This window comes from Corapipo altera, unplaced genomic scaffold (assembly GCF_003945725.1).
Source record: "Corapipo altera isolate COAL_440 unplaced genomic scaffold, ASM394572v1 275, whole genome shotgun sequence".
NCBI classification, from domain to species: domain Eukaryota; kingdom Metazoa; phylum Chordata; class Aves; order Passeriformes; family Pipridae; genus Corapipo; species Corapipo altera.
This window is the reverse complement of record NW_020885001.1, coordinates 1,035,325-1,061,195: the sequence shown is the minus strand read 5'-3', so window position 1 is coordinate 1,061,195 and position 25,871 is coordinate 1,035,325. Positions and strand designations below refer to the sequence as shown.

Here is a 25,871-nt window from a genome sequence, read left to right as displayed (position 1 = left end):
TCACAGGAAAGGGCAGCGTGTGCAGAGCCTCCCCCTGTGCAGACAGTTTGCCCGGGGCTTTGCCCGTGGGTTTGCACCCAGGCAGTGGATTTTCTGAGGGACAAGAACTGAGCTGGTAAAGGCAGGGCTGCTCTCAAGTGCCTGCACCTGCTTTGCTCAGGTGATGGTGTGGTCACCACAAAGAGCCCACCCCCCTTTTATATTATCCTGCCCCCCCCACACTGGTACCATGTGCAGGAACCAAAGTGACTCCTCCAGGCCTGGCCCCTGCGTTCCCACACGGAATCGTTGGTGCTTTTGGAAGGCAGCTGCAGGTGAAGTGCAGGGCTGTGTGTGGTGAAGGGGTCCTGACCTCCCTGGGCATCTTGCCTGGGTGTCCTCAGAGAGGACCTGAGCTCTGGGGATGCCAGGGTGGGCAGGAGCTGCTGGATCGGGTTAATTTGCTGCTGCTGTGTAAACGAGCAGACTGAGCCCTTGGTTTGTGTCTCCTGTTCACAGCTGAGATCCCTCCCCTCGCTGCTCACGGAGATGAGAGGAGGAAAGGATGCTGCTGAGCTGCACTTTGCTCCAGTACTTGGCACATCCTTTGCAGAACAGGCTGTTTGCTGAGCAGAGATGCTGCAGCCATTCCCTCCTGCTCCCCTGGAAAGGAGACGGAACCGGGGAGTGAGTGAGTGATGCGGCCGCTGCACAGAGCCTGGCTGGGAGGAGGGAAGCTGGAGAGCCTGGAATATGTGCCTGCCTCAGCAGCACTGCAGTGGTGAAGCCCCTGACTGACTACGTGCAGGTTCCTGTTCTTCAGGCATTGCTACAGAGAACTCGGGAGTCGGATGAGATGCATCGGCCTCCTTTTTCACTGCTTCTCTATTGTCATCGTGCACTAATTGCTGGGAGTTATTTTCCTTCCTGTGGCTGCCTGCCTGCATCTCTTCTCATACTGCAGGAGAAACGGTGAGCACAGCAGCAGCCCAGTGTCCTGTCCCACAAGAACGCTCCTGCAGGATGTGCCAGCGCAGTCAGGGGCTGCTGCAATGGTGCGTGGGATCTCGCAAACAGCTGGATTTGGGATTATTAATGCTTTATAAAGGTGTCCCAGACTCCATCTAGCAACTAGCTGGAGACATTGGCTGCCCTTTGGGGCTTGCTGACTGCTTTTGATTTTCCTCTCATTACTGGTTTCACACTCATCTGGGTCGGCGGCGTTTGCGCGAGGGGAAGGGACTTCCCTGGCCAGGGGGATTTTGCTGCGTGGAAAGTGCAGGTGTGAGCTCTGGAGGGGACTGCAGTCTGACCAGCCATGGCTCAAGCAGCTAAGCAGCTGAAGAAAATCAAAGATATCGAGGCTCAGGCTCTGCAGGAGCAGAAGGAGAAGGAGGAATCCAACCGCAAGCGCAGGAACCGCTCCCGGGACCGGAAGAAAAAGGTCAGTGGTGCTGGGAGAGCAAACCCAGGTCCAGGTCCTGTGGTCTGGCACTGAGTGGTGTTTGTGGTGGGGGCAGAGGGGGCAATGACGGAGGGGCAGCCTGGTCCCTGTGTGAACCTGTGTGCAGCCAGCACAGGAAACAGTCTGCCAAAGAGAGGACAACTTTCAGGAGCAGGATCTGCTGTTTACCCCGACATCTTAGGGAGGAGGGCTGCAAAAAAGTCTGGGGAAGGGAAGTGAGGGGTTTATCAAGGCAGCTCAAGAAGTTCGTTCAGACCAGTGACAGACTGGATCTCTAAAATAAAATTGCTGATTCCTGGCTTCCTGCAGCTTCCCAGAGTTGCTCTTTGTGTTCAGAGCAAAGGGCCAAGAGGCCCCCACTCCTTTTCTCTAGTGAAGGAGCAGTTTTGGTGTCTACTCCATCTGCTGCTTGATCTCCACCAGAACACTGAGATCAGGGGACAGCAGGAGCAGACAGAGCAGGCATGTTTGTGCAGGGACTGTGAGCTCTGCTGCTGCTGAGGGCAGGCTGGATTTGTGCATGGGACACGGGTCGTCCTTCCCAGCAAAGGCACATCCCTTGCTGGCAGCAGATGGGGGGGATCAGGGATCGGAGGTGTCTGTCCCCTCTGCTGACACCCACATGCTGGAGCCTGGGGTCTGCTGGCTCTTCTGAGCTGTAGTTCCTCTCTGGAAAGTCACTGCCAGCTTTTTCTTGCCACCAGCTTCCTGCAGGAGCAGGTGTGTTGGTAAAATAGCTTTGGTCCCCCTTGAAGACCTCTTGAACTGGATGCTCCTCTCCCAGCAGGGTCTGAGGGTGTTTGTGCTCTGCACCAATGCAGAGAGGCAGCGAGGAGAGAGGTGAGACCAAGGGTAGTCAAGGATATATCTGGCAGCAGGTTCTGATACAGGAATTCTTGGGTGGGCTCCTTCTCTGCCTTTAGCAAAAGACTTGGAGACTTCCAGGTGCCCCTCTGAGCAGGAGCCCCAGAGCAGAGCTCTGCTGTTGGAGAGTCCTGAGGAGAGCCCTGCTTTTCCTAAAGCTGGGCCAGGGCAGCCTGGGAGGGGTCTGTGTCAACAGAGCAGCTCCTCAGGGGGAGCTCAGTGGGCACATCAGGACAAATGTGGGGTCTGCAGGCAGCAGCTGGAAGTTGGGTGTGGGGATCAGGTGCCTCCTCCAGTGACAGGAGCTGCTCCCTCCCGGGGGTCCCTGCAGGGCCCCTTGTACTGGGAGCTGATGGAGCAGCTTCCCTCTCACATTGCCAGAGGACTGGAAAGGGGTTCTCCTGTGAAGAACCACCAAATCAGGACATTTTGCTGTTGGGTCAGCTCTCTTCTGTTCTCCCCTGCCCCCAGAGCCTCAGTGTCTCCAGTGGTGGTGTTTTCACTGCCCAGGTCTCCCTGGGGCAAGCAGGGGGCTGCCAGGACGTGTTGGAGCCCCATCCTGTGCTGCTGCAGCAGCTGTGGAGGGCTGGTGTGTGTCAGGGCAGGCTGCTGGTGCCCTGTGAGCCCAGCAGGACTCGTGTCGTGCCCGTGCCAAAGGCCCCTGCACTGGCCACTGGATGGACTGAGGGCACCAGGGTGTCCCTGGCTCCTCCTGCCCCTCTGGCAGTGCCTGCTGGCTGTGCCCTGCTCTGTGCACACACAGGGGCTCTCTGGGGCACAGGCTGCTCCTCTGCTCAGGGTTTGCACAGGGCAGGGGATCAGATCTTCAGTTCTGGCTGAGCCCACCAAGTATTGCTGCAAAGGAAGTTGTTAGCAGAGGTGTGACCCGTGATCCAGGGAAGTCCCAGCATGACTCAAGGCAGTGGAGATGGCCAGAGGGAAGGAGATGACGGCCCCAGAACAAGTTTCTTCTCGTCTCATGCCATGTGAGCTCCTGCTGTGAGCTGTTATGTGCTGGGCTCTGTATCCTTTAGCATTTCCTGGCATTTTTGTGTGGTTGTGTGTGTCCCATGAACTGCACAGTTGAATCCTTCAAGAACCTTGTGTTCTGTGACACCTGGAGGCAGTGAGTTCTGTTATTAAATGCTGTGTTCCCCAAAACCCTTCTCCTTGGACCATGATCATATTTGTTGCTCTTCAGTTTCCATGGCAATTTCTTGGGTTTTGTGTTAAGTGCACGTAATGAGATTGACCTTGTACTGTCCATTTTCGTGTTCTGTGCCTCTTGTTTGTCTCTTGGCACAGGGACAGTCCAGGTGTGTGACCCTGTCACTCCTCCAGTATCCCCTGCACCCAGCCTTTGGAATTCAGGTGATGAGAGCTGATGTTCTGTTTGACAGGGGCTGCACGAAGGGTTTAAGGAACAGGATCTTGTCACTCCCCTGTGCTCTCTGTCCAGCCCAGGCATACTTGACCCCAGAGAGCAAGTGTTCAATAGTCGTGCCTGTTCCCACACTTGGTGCAAGTCCTGAACTGTGAGGACTTACCAGGGCTGTGGCAAAATGTGCTGGTGAGTTCTCGGGGTGCCCTGCAGACTGGCAAAGGAGAGTGTGGACTAGCAGGAGTTCACTGCCCTTAGAGAATGTGCCAAGCACCCTCTGGGTTGGCTCCTTCCTGTTCCTGCTGCAGGATCCCAGCTTCAAATCTCTGTGCATTTTGCTTGGATGGGCAGCTCACAGGGGGCCAGAGCCACTCTGTCCCTGCTGCTGGGCTGCTCGTGGAGTCTCTGATGTGGCCACAGCTGCACTGACAGGGAAGTGGTGATGGGCAGACCAATATCTGTGCTCTGGATGCAGCTCTTTATCCCTTCTCTGCGGTTTTGAGAGGCAATGATGGTCAGGAACACTTTCTTCCTTCCCCTGCAGTTGTGGTCAGGCTCCCTCAGCAGGAAGCCCTCACGGGGCAGTCACACAGAGCACTTCAAAGACACATCCCTGCCTTTGCCAGGGTCATGGGCAGCAGCACAACCCACTGGGGAATGGGAGGTTGTGACTCTGTTCCTGTAACTTGTTGTGTGAACAGTTACTGAGTCCTTCTTGAGTTGCACAGGACTTGTTGTTGTGGTTGTGTGTTAAAGACAGAAAATGGACCGAATCTCTTTCCAGGAACTCTGGAAGCACTGGCAGAGCTCACCAAATGGGTGGTTAGAAAGGGCCAAAGTGCCCAACTCCCAAATTGGGGCCCAGAGCACTTGGGCCCTTTTATCTCAAACATAAACCTACAAGCACCTTGCAGCTGTGCCACCATGACTGGTGGCTGGTGGCATTGCAGCCTGACAGGCTTTGAGAGTAATAAATCAAATTAATACTTTTATGAAAATCTTTCTTCCTATTGAAGTATCCTTATTCTGGTACTAAATTCAGCCGTGTGTATTCAGCCATGTATTCAGCAGACACCTTCACCTGCCTCTCTACAAAGAGGCAGATTCCAGCTGTGCTTCTCACTGGCCATGCAGGATTCATGGAGCAGGAGGCTGGAACCCCTGAAATGTCTATGACAAGGGTGCCACACAGCAAACAGCAAGAGGACTTCAACAGCAGCAGTGCCAATGATCCCCAAAGAACTCCCCATGTGCACATGTGAGAGCACAGGCAGTCTGTCTGCAGCACAACTGGAGCCATGGTATTAAATAAAAATCTGACCAAAAGCTCAAAAGGAAATTCCTGTGATGATTGCTATCAGTGTTCAAATGGTAAATTATCAGTATGAAAGATGTGATGTATCTGCTTGGTACATTCAGAGTAAATTTTTCTTGGACATGTAAAGAACAGAGGAACTGCCTGAGTTTACCACTTTTTTTTTTAATTTCTTTTTTTTGATGGGGGGGAGGAACAAACTGCTTTTCTCTAGCCACTCCTCTCTAGTTTCTTTCTCTTGCAGCTGTTCAAGGGTAATTCAGTCACTTGTTATGGGTTTGTAGAGCATCTCACACAATGCAGTGTTAAGTAGTAAAAGAAAGTGATTCCTAATAAGAAACCTCTGCATAAAATTCCTTGGCTTTTTCTAGTTGATGTTTTCCTGGAAACAGCACAGAGAGCAGCCTGAGGGTCCCTGGCTCTCCACAGCACAGGCTGGCACCCATCCTCAGTGCAGCACTGCTTCTGCAGCAGGAAATGTGTGGTGCTCGCTGTTAGACACAGAAATACAGCCTGGCAGGAGAGGCTGGGAGGGTTCTTCGGAGCAGAGACAAGAAATTAATGAGAGAGGGTTTGAATTATGTGGGAAAGCAGGAGAGGTGTTTCTGCTTGGCAGGAGCTGTGGCAGAGACAGAGCTCTTCCGTGGGCTGGGGTGAAATGGTGGGAAAGAGCAAAGGGAGGACAGAGGAGCAAGTGACCCCTTTGTCCAGTCAGTCATGGATAAGGAATAAATGTGGGCCTTTGGCTGGCAACAACTGCCAGAAGAAACTCCAAGCTGAGGGGTGGGAGGTGAGCTGGGAGAGGGGCTGGGTCCTGGAAGGGCAGCACCGAGAGATTACAGTGACATGGAGGATGCTGATGAGAATGCTTTTACATGGGTGAATTTTGGCACCCTTAGGAAGCCAGGGAAATGTGGGAACTAGAACAAGTCAGAACAGTTTGGACCAACAGCCACAAACCCAATCAGACAGGGAAGCAATTGCAGATGATTCCTTAGTAGGACAGTCGAGCAGTCGCGTAGGGTGACCACGCTTGTGGTTGTTGTGTGACAAGAGAAAGAGGTCACTCACCGACTGTTCACTGATAGGGTGTATCAGGGTGGAACTTGGGTCTGGGCTTAGGATCCCTGAGATGTAAAATCCAGACACCTCTGTCAGAATTATGCAATGAACACATGAGAAACTGGGGTGAGAAATCGCTGCTGGAGCGCGGCCAAGGAGCAGCAGGGGCTGCTCTCCCTGCTCGCCTCATCCTCCCAAATGGCTGTCACTGTGCAGCAGCCTCAGCTGGCACTGCCTTCAGAGGGCTGCAGGGAAAAGAGGGATGCACAGAGGAGGGCAAAGGGTTTCAGCAGACCCAGCTGCAGGGGGTTCAGGACGGCCCATGATAAATGCACTTGTGAGCTCCACTGTGTCCTCCTCCCATGGGTGTTTGGCTGTACAGTCACTGGGCTGGGCTACCTGGGCTCTTGCAGTGGATCCTGCCAGAGATGTGACATGGCTGTCAGCCACCAGGGTCTTCACTGGCTGCTGGGAGCTGGGCTGGTGTCTCACCTGCAAGCTGGAGAAAGGACCTGCAGAGTCTCAGGGCACAAGAGCTGCTTTGTCTCCTTTCTCTGCCTGCTCCTAGAGCAGCAGCTCCTGCTGCAGCTTCTGTTCTCTCCTACTGCAGGTTTTGTTGGTTCTATCAGCCAAAACCCTACCTGCATCTCTGGTGTGGTTTAACACCAACCAGCAACTAAGTGCCCTTGCCAGAGCAGTGAGTGAGAAGTCAACCAGCTTGTGGTGTGGCACAGCAGTGAAGGGCCACGTGAGACCAGCACTAGGTGAGGCCAGGAGGACACCCGATGCTCCAGCTGTGCTCCAGCTGTTGCAGCAGCTCCTTGCAGCCAGGATTAGGTGTTTGTACTCCAGAGCTCTCTGTCAGAGGCACTTTTTCTGCAAAGGAATGGGTATCTTCTTCCTGGAACATGATGCTGCTGCGCAGTGGCAGGGAGAAGGGGCATGGGAGGGATATCAGGACAGCCAAGGCCTTTGGGACTGGATGGAGCCCCAGCTTTTAGCTGAATATAACCAGAGGGACAGTATAGACAAAGAATTGAACTATAACTGGTAATGAACCCAATTGTCAGCTGTGACCTAGACTGTCAAAATTATTTTGCAAATCAAAGGGTCATCTCACATCTTCCTCTGGGTTGTTTGTGTGCCAGGTTCAAAGCAACAGTAGTGTTGAATCTTTCCTGCTGTAAATGTCCAGTGTGTAAAGCTGGTAAGGTGCTTTGTACACAGAACTGCTGGCAGAGTGGGGCAGAGCATGAGCTGCCTTAGGAGATTGGAGCACAGAGGGACGGAGCAATTGGGGAGGATTTGCTCCTCCACCTCTGCCCAGCATTCCAGCCTGGAACTGCTCTGTGTGCCAGCAAGGTAACTGTGACCCTCCAAGCTCTGTCAAGGTTGTTGGGGAAGTGAGTCCCACTGGGGTGTGGGGAGGATTACGTCAGCTGGCTGCACTGTCAGGAGACTCAGACCTCTGATTCATAGAAGCTTAATAAATATTTAGTTCTTGCTTTAGGCTGGTTGGGAAGCAGAGGGACTGTGTGGGACTGTGTTTTCCTCTGATGCTGCTTGTCTGACCTGCCACTGGAGTCCTGCAGGAAGGGAAATGCTGTCAGGATTCCAAGCAGGATCCCTGCGGCACCTCTCGGCTTCCGTGGCCTGGGAGGGACATTGTCCTCTTCAGCCACTACAGCTTCTCCATCTCCTTCTCTCCCTGTGTCTCTCTGGAAAGGAGTCAGCAGGAAGAGGCTGTTTCAAACTGACTTGTGGCTAAACTCTGGGCAGTCTCACTTACCACTGCTCCCCACAGCCCTCGAGTGTTTTCCTGTCGAGCCCCGCAGCACACGCTGGTTTGAACGGGAGCAGCTCTGCCCCCAGCACGTGTGTTTTCCTTCCAGTGCTGGCATCGTGTCTGGGGGAGGGATGGCAGAGGACAGTGCACAGCATGTCTGTGTGCAGGACGAAAGAGGCAACGCTGATCTCAGTGTTCCTGCACAGTGGGGATGTTACAGGAGTTCCTGGCTGAGCACAGGGCATCGCAGGGGATGTGGACCAAGAGCCCTCTTGAGTGACCCAATTAGGAAAATCAGAATATTTATATGGTAGCAGGTCCTCTCTGGTGTTTACCTATTTCTTCTTTCACTGTCTGCCTTGCCCTTTGCAGAATGTGGTGCCAAGAGAGCCTGGTCTCTGAGATAACATGAGCTAATACATATTGACCTGTGTTTGACTTGACAAGTCCATCCTTTCCCCACTAAATAGTTGTCCACAAATACTAAAGGCAGTTGTAGCTGAAGAACAGCTTGGCTAGAAGGGCATTTCAGAGCAGTGCCTGTGTGTTTTCCTGACGTTCCCAGGCAGGAGGGAGATGCAGCACCGTGGTGGGGTGGGGTGAAGAGGCATCTGGATGTGAGGGAGGTTGGGCAGGAGCAGAATCTGCTGCTGCAGGGACTCACTGGCAGGAGGAAGCACTGGGGGGATGTTGGTGCTGTTCTGCACTGCTGCTCTACAGGCTCTTAAATTATTCAGGTCATAACAGCATCTGTATGTGGCTGGGGAGCCCAGTGGTTAAGGAGGTGCTGGAATGAGGTGAAAGCTCGTAGCACTCAGAAATGTGTCTCAGTTCTTCCAGGCTGGGCTCTATCCTCGCAGCAGGGCCCTGGCTGAGCTCAGGGACCAGCCCTGCCTGGAACAAGTGCTCTCAGGAGGGTGAGCACAAAGGACTCTGTGGAAGTCCTGCCCTTGGCAGCCTGAGGGGCTCAGGTTACACTGTGGGAAGACATACAGGCAGTGTGGTGAAGCTGAGGTGCAGCAAGCTGGATCTAAGCTCAAAGGAAAGCAGCTTTACAGAGTGCTAAAATTAGAAGTTTAGTCTGAATTATGCTAATTTGTTTTAATTGTCTAAGTGTGTCAAGGTTCTTCAGAAATACACCCTCTCTGTGGTGGTCTGGAAAGGTGTGGCATAACCAGGGCTGTGATGGGAGGATGGGCCAAGGATGGTGGAGATTTCTGGGTTCCCTGCCCTACTTACATCTCCCTCACAGTCCTCACCTCCAGCTCTCAAAATGCCACGGGGGTAGATTCTGAAAGTGTTAGCTCTGGGCTGAACAGACCAGCTTGCTAAAACCTTCAGTGAGCAGAGGGAAGCTTCCTGGGTGCAGGGAAGTTCCTGACACCTTCTCTCTCTAAGGGCACTTACCAGCACAGCAGAGCCATCTGAAAATTCACATTTTCTTTCACAGCTGATTATGTCATGTTTTGAACCTCAACTCTGCAAACAGCAGCAAAAATTCAAGCTCCCTTCCTATTTGCAAATGAAATTTTGCTGACTGGGTGAAACGTTAAGCCAGAGCCATACATTTTGTGTGGAGGGGTTGCAAGTGTAGGGGACTATGTTAAATCTATGCCTCCAAAATGCTGCAGCCTCAGTGAAAAATCTCCAGCAGAGACAAAGCAGCAGGTATTCACCCAAGTGCCTTGGGAGGCGGAAGGAGAGAACGCAGCAGCAGGAGAGCATTTAGAAAACAGACGAGGTTTCTATATTTATCCAGAGATGAGGAAGGAAGGAGAGAGTGTGTGTGTGTCCAGGCCACTGGGAAGACTCCTGTCTAATCCAAAAGGTACTGCAGCAAGACAGCAAGCAGAAATGAAGGCTGTGGTCCTTCACTGCGCTGTGGTGATGGGATTTTTCAGGGCTTGTAGGGTGCATTCGTGGACCTGTGTTGGACCTTCCCAATGGGAAATGCAGAGAACAGCATTCTGAAACCCTTTGCAGAATATAACCTTCTAGGTTCTCACACTGTAAATGATTTCCATGGGTTTGGTTATTGGAGTAGTGTGTCCTTAAATGAGATACTAAAACTCAGTGATTCAGTGTTCTTGGCTTTTGAATATCTGTGTGGAGTGTCTCTTATTTTGGAGTGTTTTTTTGTTTTCCCCTCTCCGTTTTCCTCGTGGTGGATGAAAGTCCTCTGGCTGGCAGTGGGAACAGGGAGTGGAGTGCAGGGGGTGGGTGTTGTGCCAGAGAGTTCTGAGAAAAGTAAATCTTACCCAACTGGCTTTTGGTGTTAGACTTGCTTTTACTGGAGTGGGGAGTGTTACAGTTCTTCCCCTCTTTAATACTGAAACAGGAGTGGCATCTGTGGCACTCTGTCCTTGGCACGGGGGGGGGGGTTCAGCTCTAGGAGGTGCCTGCCTGGGATCAGTATTTGGCCCGCAGGCTGTAATTTTCTAGGCTTTTTTCATTCTTCAGCTCTTTTCCTGGCAGAACCATCTCGGCTCACAGTGACAGTAGGTTTGGTCCAAGCAGGAATTGCTCAGTGGAGCATGGTGTGGCAGCTCCCTTCACACGCAGCTTGGCAGTGCCACTGCCTCACGCCCACAGCGTGCCCCCGTTGGGGAGCAGCACGATGGGCACCACCCTGAGCCCCTCCCTGGGAGGGCTGGGGAGAAATGCTCCCTGTCAGCCTGCTGCCAAATGGCTGTGGAGCTGAGGCTGCAGTAAGAGGAGCTGCAGTGTCACAGGGCACAAGTATAAAATATCTGCTGCCCATCAGTTCTGTATCAGCAAAACTCCTTCTCAGAACTTGTGCACTCGTCCCTGCCAGTGGGGGGATGTGCTTCTTGGACTTGCCAGGGAAGTCCTCCAAGCCCAGCAGCAGCTCAGTGAGGCACAGAGAAAACACCCTTTCCATCCAAAATGTGAGGCAGCAGCATTCCCTGTGTCCTGACAACATTTCACAGGGATCAGCAGCACTTGCCTATGGGGCCTTTCAGCACAGTCTGTAGTAGGAAACTGCTTCAGGATTCTCTGTTTGATACTGTAAAGGAAATTCTGTCAGAAGTCTGGCATAAAACCCCCTCAGATCTTTCTCTCTGCCCCCACACTTCAGAGCATCTCGTCTTGTACTGAAACCCCCTGCCCTGGTTGGGGGAGGCAGGTGGGTGCAGGGTCAGGTGGATGCAGGGTCAGGTGGATGCAGGGTCAGGTGGGTGCAGGGTCAGGTGGGTGCAGGGTCAGTGCCCAGCATTTCCTGGCACTGACAGCGCCGTGTTTTAGCAAAGCCTCAGAGAATCCCAGTGCTGAGTGTTACAGGAGTGTTCATTTTTTTAAGGTAAGCAATTATTCAGTGCTGAGGTCGGAGGTGTCCTTGCCATGCAGGGCATCTCTGTGTGCTGCTGGAGAGGTGATCAGGCAGCAGCTCCTCCTGTGGTTGGCACAACCTGTGTTCATGTGGAATGACTTCCCCTCCTCTGTGATGCAGTGGACGATGGGGACAGTGTTGTGCTGCATCTTCCTGGGCTCTGCTGGCTCTTCTGGCTGCTCTTCTGACTGCTCAGCTCCCAGCATGGATAACATGGAGTAACACCATCTTATTTCTGAATCGTTGGGGGGAAGGGGGATTTTTTATTAATAACCCAAATTACCCCGTGAAGCAGCAGCTTGTCTGATGTTAAATATTAAACTCCATTAAGTGGGTGAGCTGGGGCACAGAGGCAGCAGTGTGCTGGCAGTGCTGGGCTGGGGAGGAGATGAAGCAGTGCTGGCCAGCACCAATCCTTGCTCCTCGGAGAGCCTCCCCTCTCCAGGGCAGTCAGGTGCTCCTCCACTCAGCTCCCCAGCCTCCGACGGCGTTTTGCACGCTTTAAACATTTTGCACGCTTCGAGCAGATCCCAACATCAAAGGCTGGTGGATCCTGGCTCTGGCGTTACCATGGCAACAGCAGCTGAGAGGATTTGGATGTTTCTGGGGTAGGATTGTGCTGCTCGGGGTGCTGGGCAGAGTGGGGCTGCTCTTTGCACCTCGGTGCCACCGAGGGCATCGTGCTGTGTGAGGGGTGGTCTGGACACACTCTGTGGGGCAGAACTCTGCACCCCAGCTGCTCACTTCAGCTGCCTCCAGCCTGGGAGAGGAGCAGGAGGGAGCCCTTCCCGTGCTGCGCCACACGTGGAAGTAGGTCAGCTGAATTACACCCTTGGAAATGCTCGTTTCTCTTCCCTGGCTCTCCAGGGAGCCAAGCAGCGAGTCCTGCTTCAAGCACTGGCTCTGTAGGAATCCAACACTGCTTTGGTGAGCCTGCCCTCAGGATCTTGGCCTCAGGTGCTTCTTCCATCCTCCTGCAGCTCCACATGTGCTGGACACAGTGGATTTCCAGGAGTGGGCATAAAGCTGAGCTTTTTACACTGTGCAAATGTGCTCCTGGTCTGGCTGGGCAGCATGTCAAGGGCTGCTGTGGGCCGTCCCTGGGACTCTGTCAGGCTGTGTGTCCTGGGCAAAATGCCCCATCCTCCCCCTTGTGGTCTGTGAAATGGCCCCTGGGAATTCACTGCTGTTCTGTGAACATTTCTCTTTTGGGTGACCCCAACATCTCTGGCCAGTGTCTGCTGAGGGGACAGGCACATGTGGGACTTGTTTGGATGTGCACACAGCAGATGTCCTTTGGGGGCTCTGGAGATGGGCATTGGGACAGCTGGGAGATGTGCTGAAGGAAATCAGGTAATTCTGAGTGCCCTCGTGCTGTCACAGCAATAAACAACCCTCAGACTTGTGCTCTCAGTGCTCTTGGCCACTGCAGACTGAAGGAGGAAATATTTTGTCAGACTGCCTGAACAGAGCAAGAAGATCTTGGTGGACACTGTGGTATTTAGGGACAGTGCAGACCTCAGGGTGGCTGAGAATGAAGGTCCACTGAAAGTGTGGGATGAGAGCTGAGTTCTTGCTCTCTGGCTCGATGTTCAGCAGCAGAGCAGGTTTCTTTTGAAGAGGAGCAGAGTGCAGCCTCCCAGGTGGGGACTGTGCCTTCATCTGCTCTCTCAGGAGGTCGGTCTGTGCTGCCTCCAGGCAGGCACTGCAGCCAAGTGCTGGAAATCTCTTGGTCCTGAGATCCCCAAACAGGGGGAACAATTTCTGTGTCTCTCAGGGATCTGGAGCCTTGCAGTTACTGCAGGACCAGGGGATCCAACAGGATCAATAGCTGGGGTGGATTAACTGCAGCCTGGGCAGGGTCTTGTTACGTCTTTTAGTTTGGTACCTGCCTGAGTGAAAGCTGAAATCTGCACTGTGAGCAGTAATTAAGAAGTGATTTGCCCTTGGCCCATATTGTGGGCATAATGCCAAATTCCTTGTTCCTGGAACTGGGATTTTTCAGATTCAGGCTGAGCTAGGTGATGGTTTCTGGTCTCAGAACTGCCTGTTCTCTAAGAGGGGGACAAACAGTGGCTGTTAATCCTGTGGGTAAGATACCTTCTGGTTCCCTGGGTAGGAGAGCTGGAGTCAGAGGTTGCTGAACACATTTATCTGTGCAGATATCTTCTTTGCAGCCAGGACAGCACAGAACTAAGCCATAGCATAAACAGTGGGCCGTGAATATTCCCTTCCTTTGGGAACTCTGCAGCTCTTCCATGTCTTCACTCCAGAGGTCTGACTTTCTGAGTTTTCATGGTGAATAAATATGAATAAGATAAATCAGTGTGATGAAATTTTCAGTTGCGTTGCTTGGCTTGTCCAAACGATGAGCAAAAGGAACACCTGCTAAGTCATGGCATAAGATGCCAGAGAGGCACGTGCTGTGAATTTGTCTGTCTGCTCACTGTGTGCAGGGAGGGGCAAAGGGCTGCTGGAACGTCTTGGTTTGGGGCTCAGACTAATTCCTCTCCAGGAACTAAATGGTGGTTCTGCTGGCACAGGGCAGATGTCTCTTGGAGTGAGACAGCAGGCTGCTTCATCTTCAGAACCATGCCCTTGGAGGCAGCAGTGCACAGTTCAAGAAAAAAATCCTGAAGAACATCTACTCACTTTGTATTTCTGAATTTCCTTTGGGAATCTCACAGATTAAATAGTTCTGAACCGATAAATGACCATGAAATGGTTTCTTAGATCAGGGCTGTGACAGGAGGAGATTTCTTATGTCTATTAGCTGCTTCTGGGTGCCAGTTTTTAGACTGATTTGGGGAGAAGTACTTCTAAATTGGCTTCCTCACCTTTCCCCCCTCCTGACAATAAAGGACATGGAGAGGCAGCTCGGGAGAGAGCAAGGGCTGGAATATTTGTGTACAGCAAATCTTTGTCCCCCTCCCACCACATAACATTGCACAGCTCCTCCATGGACAGAGAGCTGAAGAGCAGGTGTGGGTGTGGACCCCTCACATAGTTCCTCTGGTGCTCCTGGCTGCTGATTCCAGCACTCAGGAGGCTGAGGATGAGCTGTCAGAGAGGTGAGGCACCAGCAGCATCCATGAGTCTCCTGTTGGATCACAGATCACTGTTCCAGGAGCCACAAACACCCCAGGGAAGTGAAGGCTCAGCTGTGTGGTGCTCTGGGAGCTGCGGGCTCTGAGCTGCAGCTCTATCCCAGCTCTGCAGAGCATCCTTGTCCCCTTATTTATGCATTTCTGGCTGCATCACCGCTGCTCTCCCGACAGGAGGAAGCAGCCTGACAGCACCACTGTTCCTCTGAGTACCTGCTGTTATCCATGGCTGGGCAGCACTGGCAGAATTGCTAAAGGTTTAAATTATTCAGCTTCTGTTGCTGACTCGGCTGTAAAACTCCCCTGAGGTTTCCTGAGGGAACAGTTTACTGGCCAGGCCCTGGCTGCTCCTGGAGCCCCAGCAGGTGACAGGAGCACAGCGAGTGCTTTCCTGGGTAAGCAGAAAGGGACATGCTGGAGTAAGGTGAACCCCTGTGTGCCCGTGTCCTTGCACCAGGAGGGGACTGCCAAGTGCTCAGGGAGCAGCAGTTCCCTTCAGTAACTGCAGCCCTGGACCCATCCCATCCTTTCCCAAGTGCTGAGTGCAGGAAGGGCTGCCCCTCCTTCCCCGAGCAAAGGCACAGAGCTGCCTCCAGATAGGAGAGCCCTCTGTTATTTCCTCTCCTGCAAGGTGTTTAAGGTTCTCTGCTGCACACACTTCCCTCCTCGCTCCCTGAAGGCAGAGGAAGAGCAGCTGAGGACAGACTGGCAGCAGCCAGCATGTCTCTGGTTACAGAGCCCAGGGAAGGAGCCTCACGTTCCTCCACAGCCACATCACCACCTCAGGAGCTTCTCCAAAGGTCAGGGGCAGGACTTCGGATCTTGAGAAAACAAAACTCTTTGCGGCTGAAGGAGTGGTTTCCTTCAGAGACCTCCTCTGCTCCTGAATTTCTGGCAGAGTTTCACTGCCCCCCTGGCAGCTGCTGCTGGAATTTGTTGTTTTTACCTCAGGTGTGAACCTGGAATGTGATGGCACTGAGGCACAAGGGACCTTGAGCCTTGTCTCAGGAGCCATCTCAGGATAGCAGAGGGAGAAATTATTTTTCCTGTGGGTGTGATAGATATTACAGCATCCAGAGGACAGCACTTAAGAGAGTGCTGGAACCCTGGCTCACAAAAATTCCCTGAAGCCCACAGGGGTGCCCCGTGGCAATTATTTGCTGTTATTCAGTGTAACTCTTGGTCACTTTTTCTCAGCATGAGTTAGCTCTTTTTTTAGACAATGCTCCTGTTTTTCCCAATGTAAATCATGTTCCTCTGCAGAGGCCCAGTTTAACTCTGTGTCAGCTTTGTGGGTCCAACACGACACCGACCTGTGCAGTCTCTGAGGCTTTAAAGGGACATTCATATGCTCAGACGTCACTAAGGAGAGGACACAGAATAAAATCTTGGGGAATGAGTAAACCAGACAATCTCATTTCAGGGTCTGGAAACAGGTAAGTGTTAAGGAACTACCAGAGACCTTAGATTTTTGAGCTGTTTTCATGGAAATGGAAAGAACTCTTGGGATTAAAAACCATTTATTAGAACTGTATTTGTTATTTTTCAGGCTCTGATTTCTCAGACAGGGTTGTGCCCATAGTGTTGGTTTCTCCAGAACTGCAGAGATATTATTGTTAGATATAACAGGCAAGGTAACAGCAACAAACTGTTAGTAAAACAAGTTGCTCTGTGGTATGAGACTGATGTATGTCTACAATTAGGTAAGGGGAACTTTTGAAGATGCCTCAGTGAGGTGATAATGAGTGAATGAGACCTGGTAGAGGCATCAGTGGGAAGTGTTCAGGAAATTATCATTAACAAGAGACAGCAATTAATGGAGCAAAGAGACCAGTTTTCTCAGAGGTGGAGCCTGCACCAGCTCCACAAACAGCCCCAGGGATTGTCTCGTCCCTGAGTTTGCCTGTTCTAGATTTGTGAACGTCCCCAGTGCCAGAGGCTGCACAAAGCAAAGCTAAACCCAGTCTCACAATGGGGGAGGACGAGGGGGGCAGTCTCAGGGGCACTGTGACACTGCTTTTCCCTGTGGTGCCCGAAGGGAACCCTGGATGGACTGGAGGGCAGAGCTCCTGTTCCAAGGACCAAAGCTGTGTGGCTGCCCTGCAGGCCCCCAGTGCCTCGTGGAGATGGCCCTGGTGTAGCATCTGGACCCCAGGTGGGGTAGGCAGAGCACAGGCAGAGGGATGGATGACTCCTGCCAGCCCAGCTCTGCAGGGTCACCCCGCAGAGCCCCAGGAGGGTGGGACGGGAGCGGTGTCCAGGAGGGCTGTTCCTTTGGACAACTGGTGTGACTCCCTTGCGTGTCTTTCAGAGAGGGCATGCACCAACCACTGTGGACCCCTTGCCTTCTTGCTGCAAGCAAGGATCTCCTGAAGGGATGCTGGAGCAGGAGTCTGCTGTGCAGGTAGAAGGGGGGAAGGGGCGCGTTCATTGTTTGCAGGGGCTCGAGGCCCTACCAAGAGCCTGGAGCTGCTGTCACGAGACTTCATTTGCCACTTCAGTTCCATCTCGGTGTCCTTCATTTGGGACTGTGCCCAGCCAAGGTCTGCAGAGACCAGTGAACAACATGAGGTCTTCTGCTCGCTGCCTCTGGCCCAGCCTGCTTCGTGTGGCACAGACCAAGGGACACTTTGGTTCTAGCCACAGAGCTGTTCCATTCTGCTTTGTACTGCTGAAGTTCCATCTTCCCTTGTACTGTTTGAAGAGCAGGGTTCATGCACATGGGCTCCTCCCTGTTAACAGCCCACAGATGTGTTCATGAAGCGTGGCTCAGGCATGACACCAAATAAACAGTGTCCTCAAGCCCCTGACGTGGGACAGCCCAGCCCGTAATCTCCAGACTCCAGGCAGGAGCCTCCTTGTTGTGCTGGCTGGCAGTCAGGTGTGTGAGTGGTGATAGGGTGCAGTCCTGCTGCTGATAAACCTCCTCCAGCCTGGCTGCTCACGCTTGGTTTGGCTGCAGCATTCGGAGTGAGGGGCTGATCAGAGCTGCAGACCTGGCTGTCCAGGTGAGCTGACCTTCTCCTGCAGCCATGACGTGTCTGCACCACCTCAGGGTGAGTACTTGGGCATGGTCAGGGGCGTGCTGGGCAGCACAGGGGGAGAGGAATCAGGTCAGCTGGTTTGCACAAGGGAGTTTAGGTATATTCTGGCTGGGAACACAAACTTAAGTCCTAGTCCAGAGAAAATGACCCTTCTCCACAAATGGTTGCAGCTAAATGGACCTCAGACTGGCAGGAAGGGTTTGCTGCCCTTCTTAGGTCACTGGGAACTTGCCTAAGGTCCTACTGGGAGCCAGTGACAGTGCCTGGTGTCAAAAACAGGTCCCCTGGTGCTGTATTTGCCTTGTCCTTCTCACCACTGCTTTGCTGTGGCAGGGAGGTGCCCCCAGGGTTGGTTTTTGTGATGGTCCCTGTTGATTTCTGTGTTGCCACCTTTGCTGTTTTACCCTGGGGCAGGAGCACGGGGTGCTGTTTGTCCCCCAGCATGGTGCAGGCTCTGAGCAGGGCAGGGGCTGTGCTGCCAGGGCTGTGCTCGCATGTCCTCCCAGGGCTCAGCTGCAGGGACACATCCCAGCCTGTGCTTCAGGTGCTTCCCTGTCAGTGCTTCCCTCCCTGCATGGCTTCTGGAGGCTGCACCCGAGTCTGGCCAGGCTGAGGGCTGATGGCAGTGAATCCGTGGCAGCCACAGCACAGGGGCTGCACTGTGACTCCTCCCAGGGTGCAGATCCCAGAGGAAAATCCCCTTCCCAGTGCTTTTGCTCGTGCAGGCAGGGCTGGTGTGGGCTGGTCCTGCTGGAGCAGGGGTAGGGAATGAGTCAGAACAGACTGCAGGGATCAGGAGCAGTTTGGGAGCATCACCAGCAAAGAGGAGGAAGCTTCTCCACAGGGTGCCAGGGCAGATCCTGGTGGCATGGCCTGGGCTCAGTGTCTCACCTGAGCAGGAGGGCACTGACAGAGCCCAGGGCAGGTGGAGGCTGGTCCACAAGCTGTGTCTGAGTCCCTGGCTGGCAGCAGGCAGGCTCAGGGCAGGTCTCTGATTCCCTCTTGCACTGGGCATCCCATTAAAGCCCTCTCAGCTCCCCAGTGCTCATTGCACAGACCTGCCTGAACCATGCCATGGTCCAGAGAAGGTATTGCCTTAGGAAAGCAGGAGATAGAAAGCAGTTCCTGTTCTGCTGCATCTCTCTCAGCAGCTGTAAATGTTGTTATGCTGTTAGAAGAGGTGTAGTGCCTGAGCGAAAAGCTCCTGTGTATTGTCTTCAGTCACAGTCTATATATTTTCTGATGAGGTAAAAATAGCTTTTCTTTTTCAGGATATGCAGAGAGCAGAGGCTCCTGCTAACATCAAAGGAGAGTGACAGCTTTCCCCTGGGTGTGCGTGGCCTCAGCTGGCAGAGGAGCAGTAGCTGTGTTAATTCTTGCCTTACTTTGGCTCTGTGTGAAAGGAAAGATGTCCTGCTCTGCTTTCCCTGTTCAGGTCTCTGGACCAGCCCCTGTCCCTCTCTCCACTCTCTGCTGGACCCCCTACTTCATAGGGGAAGTGATAGTTTACAAATGCCAGAACAAGATCTCAATCCCACTGCTTAGAAAATCCATGAGCAGCAGGCAGGCACTGCCAGAGGGAGGCTTCCACAGAGCTGGAGCACCAGGGGACCCTTATCAGAGGGATCAGTCTGCTGGGTAGGGGCAGCTCCTTGCTGCCTTGCTCAGTGCAGATTAAGCTGTTCCTGCTATCTGCTCTCCTCACAGTTCTGAACCTGTTCCAGCTGCAGCAGGGAAAGGGGACCCACGAAGGGGGAAGGAAGGAGCCGAATGGCAGCACAGATGCTGCCTGTATCCCAAATGCTCAGTAGGGACTGAGTTAACCTGACCTTTCCAGAAGCCCATTACTCCTGATTATGTAATGATGGAGGAGTGTATATTGTGGAGAGGCCAGTCTGGTGCTGGCACCTGAAAGCTTGCCCCTCTTCAGCACTGTCAAAATGCTAATGGACAAGTTGCCTCCCCTCCCACAAACCTGCCAGGGGCCCTCCTTTTCTGCTTTGGGATTTCTCCTCTGCCAGTTGTGCTGAGATCTCCTCCAGCTCCGTCAGCCCCTTGCATGGGAACATGAACAGATCTTTCATTCCCTGCATGCTCTGATTCACCTGCTGCAAGATGGTTGAGCTGCCCCTTCCATCCTGGGCTGGGGATCTCTGTTGGGCAGGTCAAGGTACATCCTTTGGGGCTGTTGTGAAATCCTCACTCAGCAGAGAGGAGCATGGACAAAGGGTTTACTCAAGCTGGTGCATGAAATGAGAACAAACTCACCTGCCAGATGCTTTCCAGAGGTGACTTCTTGTGCCTGGACTCTCATCAGTCCTATTAAGGTCTGTGGACCTGTTCTAAATCACGTGGCAGAGGTGAGGATGATGAGAGAGCAGAACTTGGGCACGTGGATTGATGCATTCATCAGATGAATTTTCCTCGTGCTTTTGCTTTTCTCTTTCATCTGGGTTTGCAGTATCTGCCTGTTCTCCATGTTCTGCTGGCTGCCTGCCTGAGGCTTTGCTACTGTGGCCTCTCTGGAGACACTGTGCTCTGCTGAATGCTGCCTTCTACTCAGAAGGCAGAAACCTCCCAGTAGGTTTTCTTTCCACTGCAGGGACCACTGAGAGCATCCAGTTTCTGTTAATACAGATAGGAGAGAAAGTTCCTGTAAGATGGACACTGTGGTTTCCATTTCTGAGCATTTTGAGTTGAATCTCTGATTCGATTTTCCTGACCTTCCCTGATCATCCTGCAGGGACCCAAGGTGTAATCTCTGACTGCTCTTAATCTTAGCAGCTCTTTTAGTGTGTCTCCAGGACTGACAAATTCTTCTCATCTGATGAGAAGGGATCAAGGTTATCACCTGCAGATCTGGGCATTTGGTGTCTGTAAGGCAGGGGGCGGCCCAGATGAGCTCTGGCTCCGGAGGAATTCCTGGGTTGGGCAAATGCCTAAAAGTGAACCCCTGCACGGGTGTGAGGCTTTGCTGCCTGCTGGAAGCAATGCCTCAAAGGTGAGGGTCATGCCCACTGTTGGACTCAAGCCACCGTGAGCAAGGAGACATCACAGCAAGTGCCAAGGGCTGTTGCCAGGTTTGTCACCCCTGCCCGGGTGGCAGTGCTGGCTCTGGGTTCCAGCAGGCTGGCATTAGCAGCTGGAAGTAACTGGACGACCTCTGAGACGTGAGTTGGACCTTTCCACGGCATCAGACAGGATGTCCACAGCAACACATGACCTGGGTGCCAGGCCTGGGGCTCTCTGGCTGTGGGGTGAGCTGGTGCTGCCCAGCCTGAGGTGTGTCTGTGCTGGGCCTCCTCTGCCACTGCCCATGAGCCCCTGCCAGCCCAGCTGAAGAGATGAGTGGGCACACAGGGTAAGGAGGGCAGTGCAGCAGGGTGCACATGTGCCTTTTGCCAGGCTGGAACAGTGTGGAGACCTGCTCCTTGCTGCCTTTGTGTCCCAGAAAACACGGTGAGATCAGCACAAGCCCCTGAACTCGTTTGCACTTGGAAATCATCGACTTACAGCATTTAGCAGCTTGTACAGAGTGGGCTCCTGCCAAGTGTGGCCACCTCTCACAGGAGAAGGCAATGCTGAGACCCTCCCTCCCGTTATCAGTGATGGGCAGCAGGAGCTGGTGGGAGCTCCTCCCGGGTGGGAGTGAGAGCAGGCACTGCCAGAAGAGATAAGAGCAGCAGACACAGCAGGCTTACTGAACCTCTGACTGCAGACCCTGAAACCCAGTCTGAGCCTCTGGTTTGGCAGAACCTCCCCTCTGCTTATTGCCTTGGCCATGGCTCGATGCAGTGGGCTCAGGCAGTTCCAGGCTTCTCCTGTTGGGGTGAAGGGGCCAGTGGCATCAATGTTGTGAGAGCAGGAGGACATTAACTCTGTCCCAGCTGAAACCAGGGCAGAGGGAAAGGGAAAAACTTATATTGTCAGCAGGCAAGGGGAGGTTTTTCCTGAAGAAAAGAAAGGGAAGGAGTGCTATGTTTTTGACTTTAGAAGGTCTTGGAGCACTTATCAAAGTCCAGATCAGAGGCTTCTTTCTTAGGGAATTGCTGGCAGCAGCCTCCTGACACATCACAGCTTGGATGGCCACAAGTCTGTGGAGCATGACGCCTGTGTATAGGCTTTAGCAGATTAAATTTAGGATTTAGTGAGAGTGCAGGAGGTACTCAACGGCAAGTGGGGCAGTTTATTTTCTCCTCTGGAGTAGCTCCTTCCTGGAAAACTGCTCGGAAGGCGAAGCAGACTGGAAAGAAACTCTGCAAACTCCAATAAAGGAGAAGCAGCAAGGGCAGTTTCTGCACCTGGAGGCAGTTGCTGTGTGTCCTGGGGCACACGGGTGGGGGTGACTGTGTGTGTGCACGGGGCAGGGCTGGGCTGCACTCTGTGCTTGTCGGGGGGGTGGCTGGACAATGTGTCTCTGTCTGGGTGTGTTGGGGTGGTGCTGGCTGGGGTGTTGGGTGTGCATCTTCTCCATGTGCACACTCCTCGTGTCCATGGGGTCTCTGCAGTTCTTGCTGTCACTGCTGCCTTGTGCTGCAGTTGGGAGGGGGCAGTGGCCCAGCTCTGCTCCTGTTCCCTGGGGAGGGAACTGCCCCAAGCAATAGGCAGCCAGTCCCACTGAGCAGCCTGGCATCAGAAGGACAATATGACTGTGGATCCATTTCCTCTGCTTGCCCCATTTGAGCTGAGCTATCCCATCTTCTCTGGCGGCATGTGTGGTGTGACTGCTGGTGTCTGGTGCCCTGCATCTCCCTGTGTGTCTCTGAAGGTACGTGCTGAGCACAGGGAGCCAAAGGCAGCACCTCTGACTCACTCCAGCCTCGGCACATCCTCCCAGACCCAAGCCCCAGCATCCAGGGGGTCAGGAGGGAACTGCAAACCCTCTCCTCTGTGGTAGGAGTTACCTGTGGGATGCTGGGCTCCTGGGCACGGCTGTGGGGCTGCTTTTCCTCTGCTGTTCCCAAGGTGGTACCTGCAGCTCTGACCCACTCCCTGCGCTTGGCAGCAGTCATTTGCTTTCCGGAGGCAGCTTGGTATTAAATATCCTGTCTGACACAATAATGGAGAGAAAATGAACAAATTCCATTAGCAGTTGGCGATCCCTTCAGGGTCTGCGCTGGAGAGAGGACGGAGCCTGTATTTTTAGATAGAATGCAATGTAACTTACTGGCTCTCTCAAAGCTGGGGAGTAGATAACCAAGGAGGGAGAGAGGGGACACCGGGCTCAGGTTTCAGCTGAAGTGCTGGGCTATGGCAGCACGAAAGGGCAGGTCTGGTCCAGACGTGGCTGTGAGTATACAATGCACTTCTCCTTCATGCCCACAGAGACCTCTGCTTTGCTTTTCTGCTTGCTTTCTGCTCGTAGTCTCCGCTGCTGGGCGTGCTGGGGCTTCAGGAGCCCCTTTGCTGCTGGACCATGTAGAGTTTTGCCATTTTAATCTTCAGAGCTCCATGTGTGTCCCATGGGGGCAGAGCCTGGCTGAGCTGTGCTTTGGTTTTCCGTGGGGTTTGCTGTCAGAGCTCTGTGCTGTGCTGGCGTGCTGGGGCACAGCTGAGGTGCTGCCTTGTCCTCGATCCCGACCCGCAGAGACTGCCAGCAGGGTCTGCATTGGAAAAGCTCTTTGCACTCAGCCTGTTGCTTGAAGCTGTCAGTGTTTCCTCACCGGACCCCAGACAGCACACAGGGCTCAGGGTGTCAGTGTGTACTCCTGAGCACAGCACTGCTGCTGCTGCTGCTGCTGCTGCTGCTGCTGCTGCTGCTGCTGCTGCTGCTGCTGCTGCTGCTGCTGCTGCTGCCTTCTGCCTCTGGCAGCCGATCCTCCCGCGTGGGCAGAGCACCGAGGGGCCGTGTCCTGCCTCCCCTGTGCTCACACACCCCCCAGAGCCACGGCTCCACCGTGAACCCGAGGGCTCTGCCCTGATGGACGGGGCCCTCCTCTGAGGTGGCAGCGAGCGGAGCAGCTGGGCAGGAGGTCACGGACCAGCACGTGCTCCCCTGGCACCAGGATGGGGCACGGTGGTCCTGCCACCTGCCCCCATGGCCCCCTCCACTGTGATGGGAGCCCAGGCTGAGCTCTGTGCCCGGCCCAGCAGGGCCAGGACACCCTGTCCGTGGTGGTTCTGTCTGCAGGGGACAGCAGGGTCCCGCTGGGCCCGGGGCACGGCTGCATTTCTCTGGGGTAGGAGGGTCAGGCAGAAAGGATGAGCTGGGGAGGCAGAGGGAGGAGAGCAGATGGCATTTGAGTTGTGCTGCTCCGAAGTCCCAGTTCAGATGTCTGTAAAGAGAAGGGAAGAGAGGAGCCTGAACCTGTGTGGTGCATCATCCTCCCTAGGTCTGCCTCCAGGGCTTCTGTCTTGGCCGTGTTGCTTCCAGCTCCTGTCCAGGAGGTTCCTAATCCTGGGTGCTCTTCTTCAGCCAGGCTGTGGGCACTACAGGATGTTCTGGGGTGGCAGGATGGAGGCTCTCCTAGCACAGGAGGTCCCTTGGTCAGTCCCAACGTGAGTGGTACAAGAGGGCTTCTGGTTTTGCTCTTGGAGCCGAGGTCAGAGGAGTGTGTCCTGTGCCCCTGCCATGGATGTCTCATGGCTCTTGGCTGCAGAGAGCCCTTTGGGCTGGCCTAAGCAGGCAGGTACCAGCTTGGAGTTACCAGTCCAAGGTCCCAGACTCACAGACCCACATCACTGCATTTCCACCCTGTTCTCCAGCTTCTGGTGAGCCATGCCATTGTCTTCATCTGCTGCCTCACACTGCTCAGTGGTGTTGCTCCAAGTGCTGCTGTGCCTTGCCTCGGCTGGCTGTGGTGTAGCAGTGCAGGGAGGCACTGTCAGAAAAGAGAGCTTTGACTTTCACAGCTGCAGGGTTCTCAGCTGGGGCTGTTGTCCCTGGTGCTGGTACCTGGTGTTGTGGTTACCCAGCGGCTGCTGGAGGAGGGTAGGGGTGGGCTCACCACAGCTCCATCACTGCAGCCCCTCAGCCTGGACACAGAGGAGTTTCCTGGGTCAAGGGGGGCTGCCATGGTGGCAGGACCTCCCTCTCTACCATCCCCACAGTGCTGTGAGGAGCTGCAGACCTCCTGCCATGTCATCTGGATGCTCTTCCCTTTAAGTCCAGGTCCCAGCCCTCCTTCCTCCTGTCTGATTTGGGGCACCTCAGTCTGTCCCAGCAGTTCCCACTGTGACCTCCCTGGCCTCTGCCTTTTCTGTGGTTGTGTTCTCTGCAGCTGAGCCAAGAGCTGACCCGGTGTTGGTGGTGGGGGAGAACAGCAGGACTCTGAGTTTCATGCTCTTTCTTTTTGTCCCCAAGGCCGATGCTGCAACCAGTTTCTTGAGAGCTGCAAGATCTGGGAATCTGGACAAAGCCTTGGATCACCTCAGGAATGGGGTAGATATTAACACCTGTAACCAGGTAGGTGAAACCCATGAGGCTTCTGGTACCACCTCCAGTTCATGTGAAAATGTGGCTGACCAGGAGGCAGATCTGAAGCAGTTGTCTTTTGGGGCCAGGAGGGCAGCAATAGCTATAAAGATCTGGAGTGCCTGCATGTGCTTGCAAAGGACATTAACAGGTAAGCAGAGAGGGCTCCTTTAGTATGACAAGCAACTGGGACATCTGGAAGGGGCTCAGCTGCTTCTCAGAGGGCAGAGCAGGTAGCTGTGAAGAGTAGCACAGGGGCTGGAACATCCCAGGAGTGGCTCTTGGGGAATATTCCCCTTGCCTGCAGTTCTCAGGCTTTCAGACTCCCAGAAGCTGCAGCTGATCACAAGCAGGGAATGTTTGCAAAACGCCAGTCGTGGTGTTTTGGGAGGTGTCGGGCAGGAGGAGCCCTGCTCGTCCAGAGCAGAGACAGGTCGGCACAGGAACAAAGAGCTGCAGGCACCGAGGAGCTGTTTGCTCATCACTGTCAGAACATTTTGTATCTGTGGAGCTGCCAAATGCAAGTGGCTGAGCCTGAACTGGGGCAGGGACAGACTCAGGGGGCTTGGCCCGAGCAGGGGGAGCAGACAGGCTCCCTTGGGAGCAGGGGTGGTGCTGGGGAGGCTGACTCAGCACAAAGGCACCTTCACCTGCTCCATTATCCAGTCCCCAAACCAAGAGAAGTTCAGACCCGTGGTCTGTGTGCCGTGGTGGCCAGTGCAGTCACTGGGGACAGGCTCCCCCAGGCACAGGCAGAGCCCACCACGGATGTTCCCTCATTTCCAATAGCAAGCCCAAGAGCAGAGGGAGGATTTCTATGTGCACTGGTCCTGTAACACTCTGGGAATATGTGGTTCTGGAGAGGGCTCTGCAAAGAACTACAGCAGGGTGACCCAGCCACGAGCTAAAGGTGGTGGCTTTGAACCTCTTCCTCACCCAGAGAGATGGTCAGTCATCATCAGCTGTCTCCACTGACCAGCTTCAAGTCCTATCTCCAGCCAGATTTCCAGTGCTGGTGAGGAGATTAACACTCTGATGGGCACTGAGTGGCCACAGCAGTATGAGGCACTTCTCTCAGTGATGCCTTTGCACTGGTTCCTGCCAT

The 25,871-nt window shown here is 53.9% G+C and overlaps 1 protein-coding gene across 15 annotated transcripts in view; it reads left to right on the top strand.

The window, feature by feature from the left end:
- The first annotated feature begins 502 nt into the window (after positions 1-502).
- Positions 503-25,871, top strand: part of ANK1 (ankyrin 1) — a 49,074-nt gene continuing 23,705 nt past the window's right edge. For 8 of the 15 annotated variants that reach the window (XM_027667098.1, XM_027667096.1, XM_027667091.1 and 5 more), the window contains exons 1-3: positions 504-1,423; positions 16,620-16,712; positions 24,656-24,757. In XM_027667098.1, coding sequence (XP_027522899.1) covers positions 1,298-1,423; positions 16,620-16,712; positions 24,656-24,757 — 321 coding nt within the window. In that variant the 5' untranslated portion in view covers positions 504-1,297. Of the gene's footprint in view, positions 1,424-16,619; positions 16,713-17,199; positions 17,365-21,958; positions 22,121-22,531; positions 22,642-24,655; positions 24,758-25,871 lie in introns of those variants that run through there. The other 7 variants (XM_027667099.1, XM_027667095.1, XM_027667101.1 and 4 more) reach the window with 5 other exon arrangements.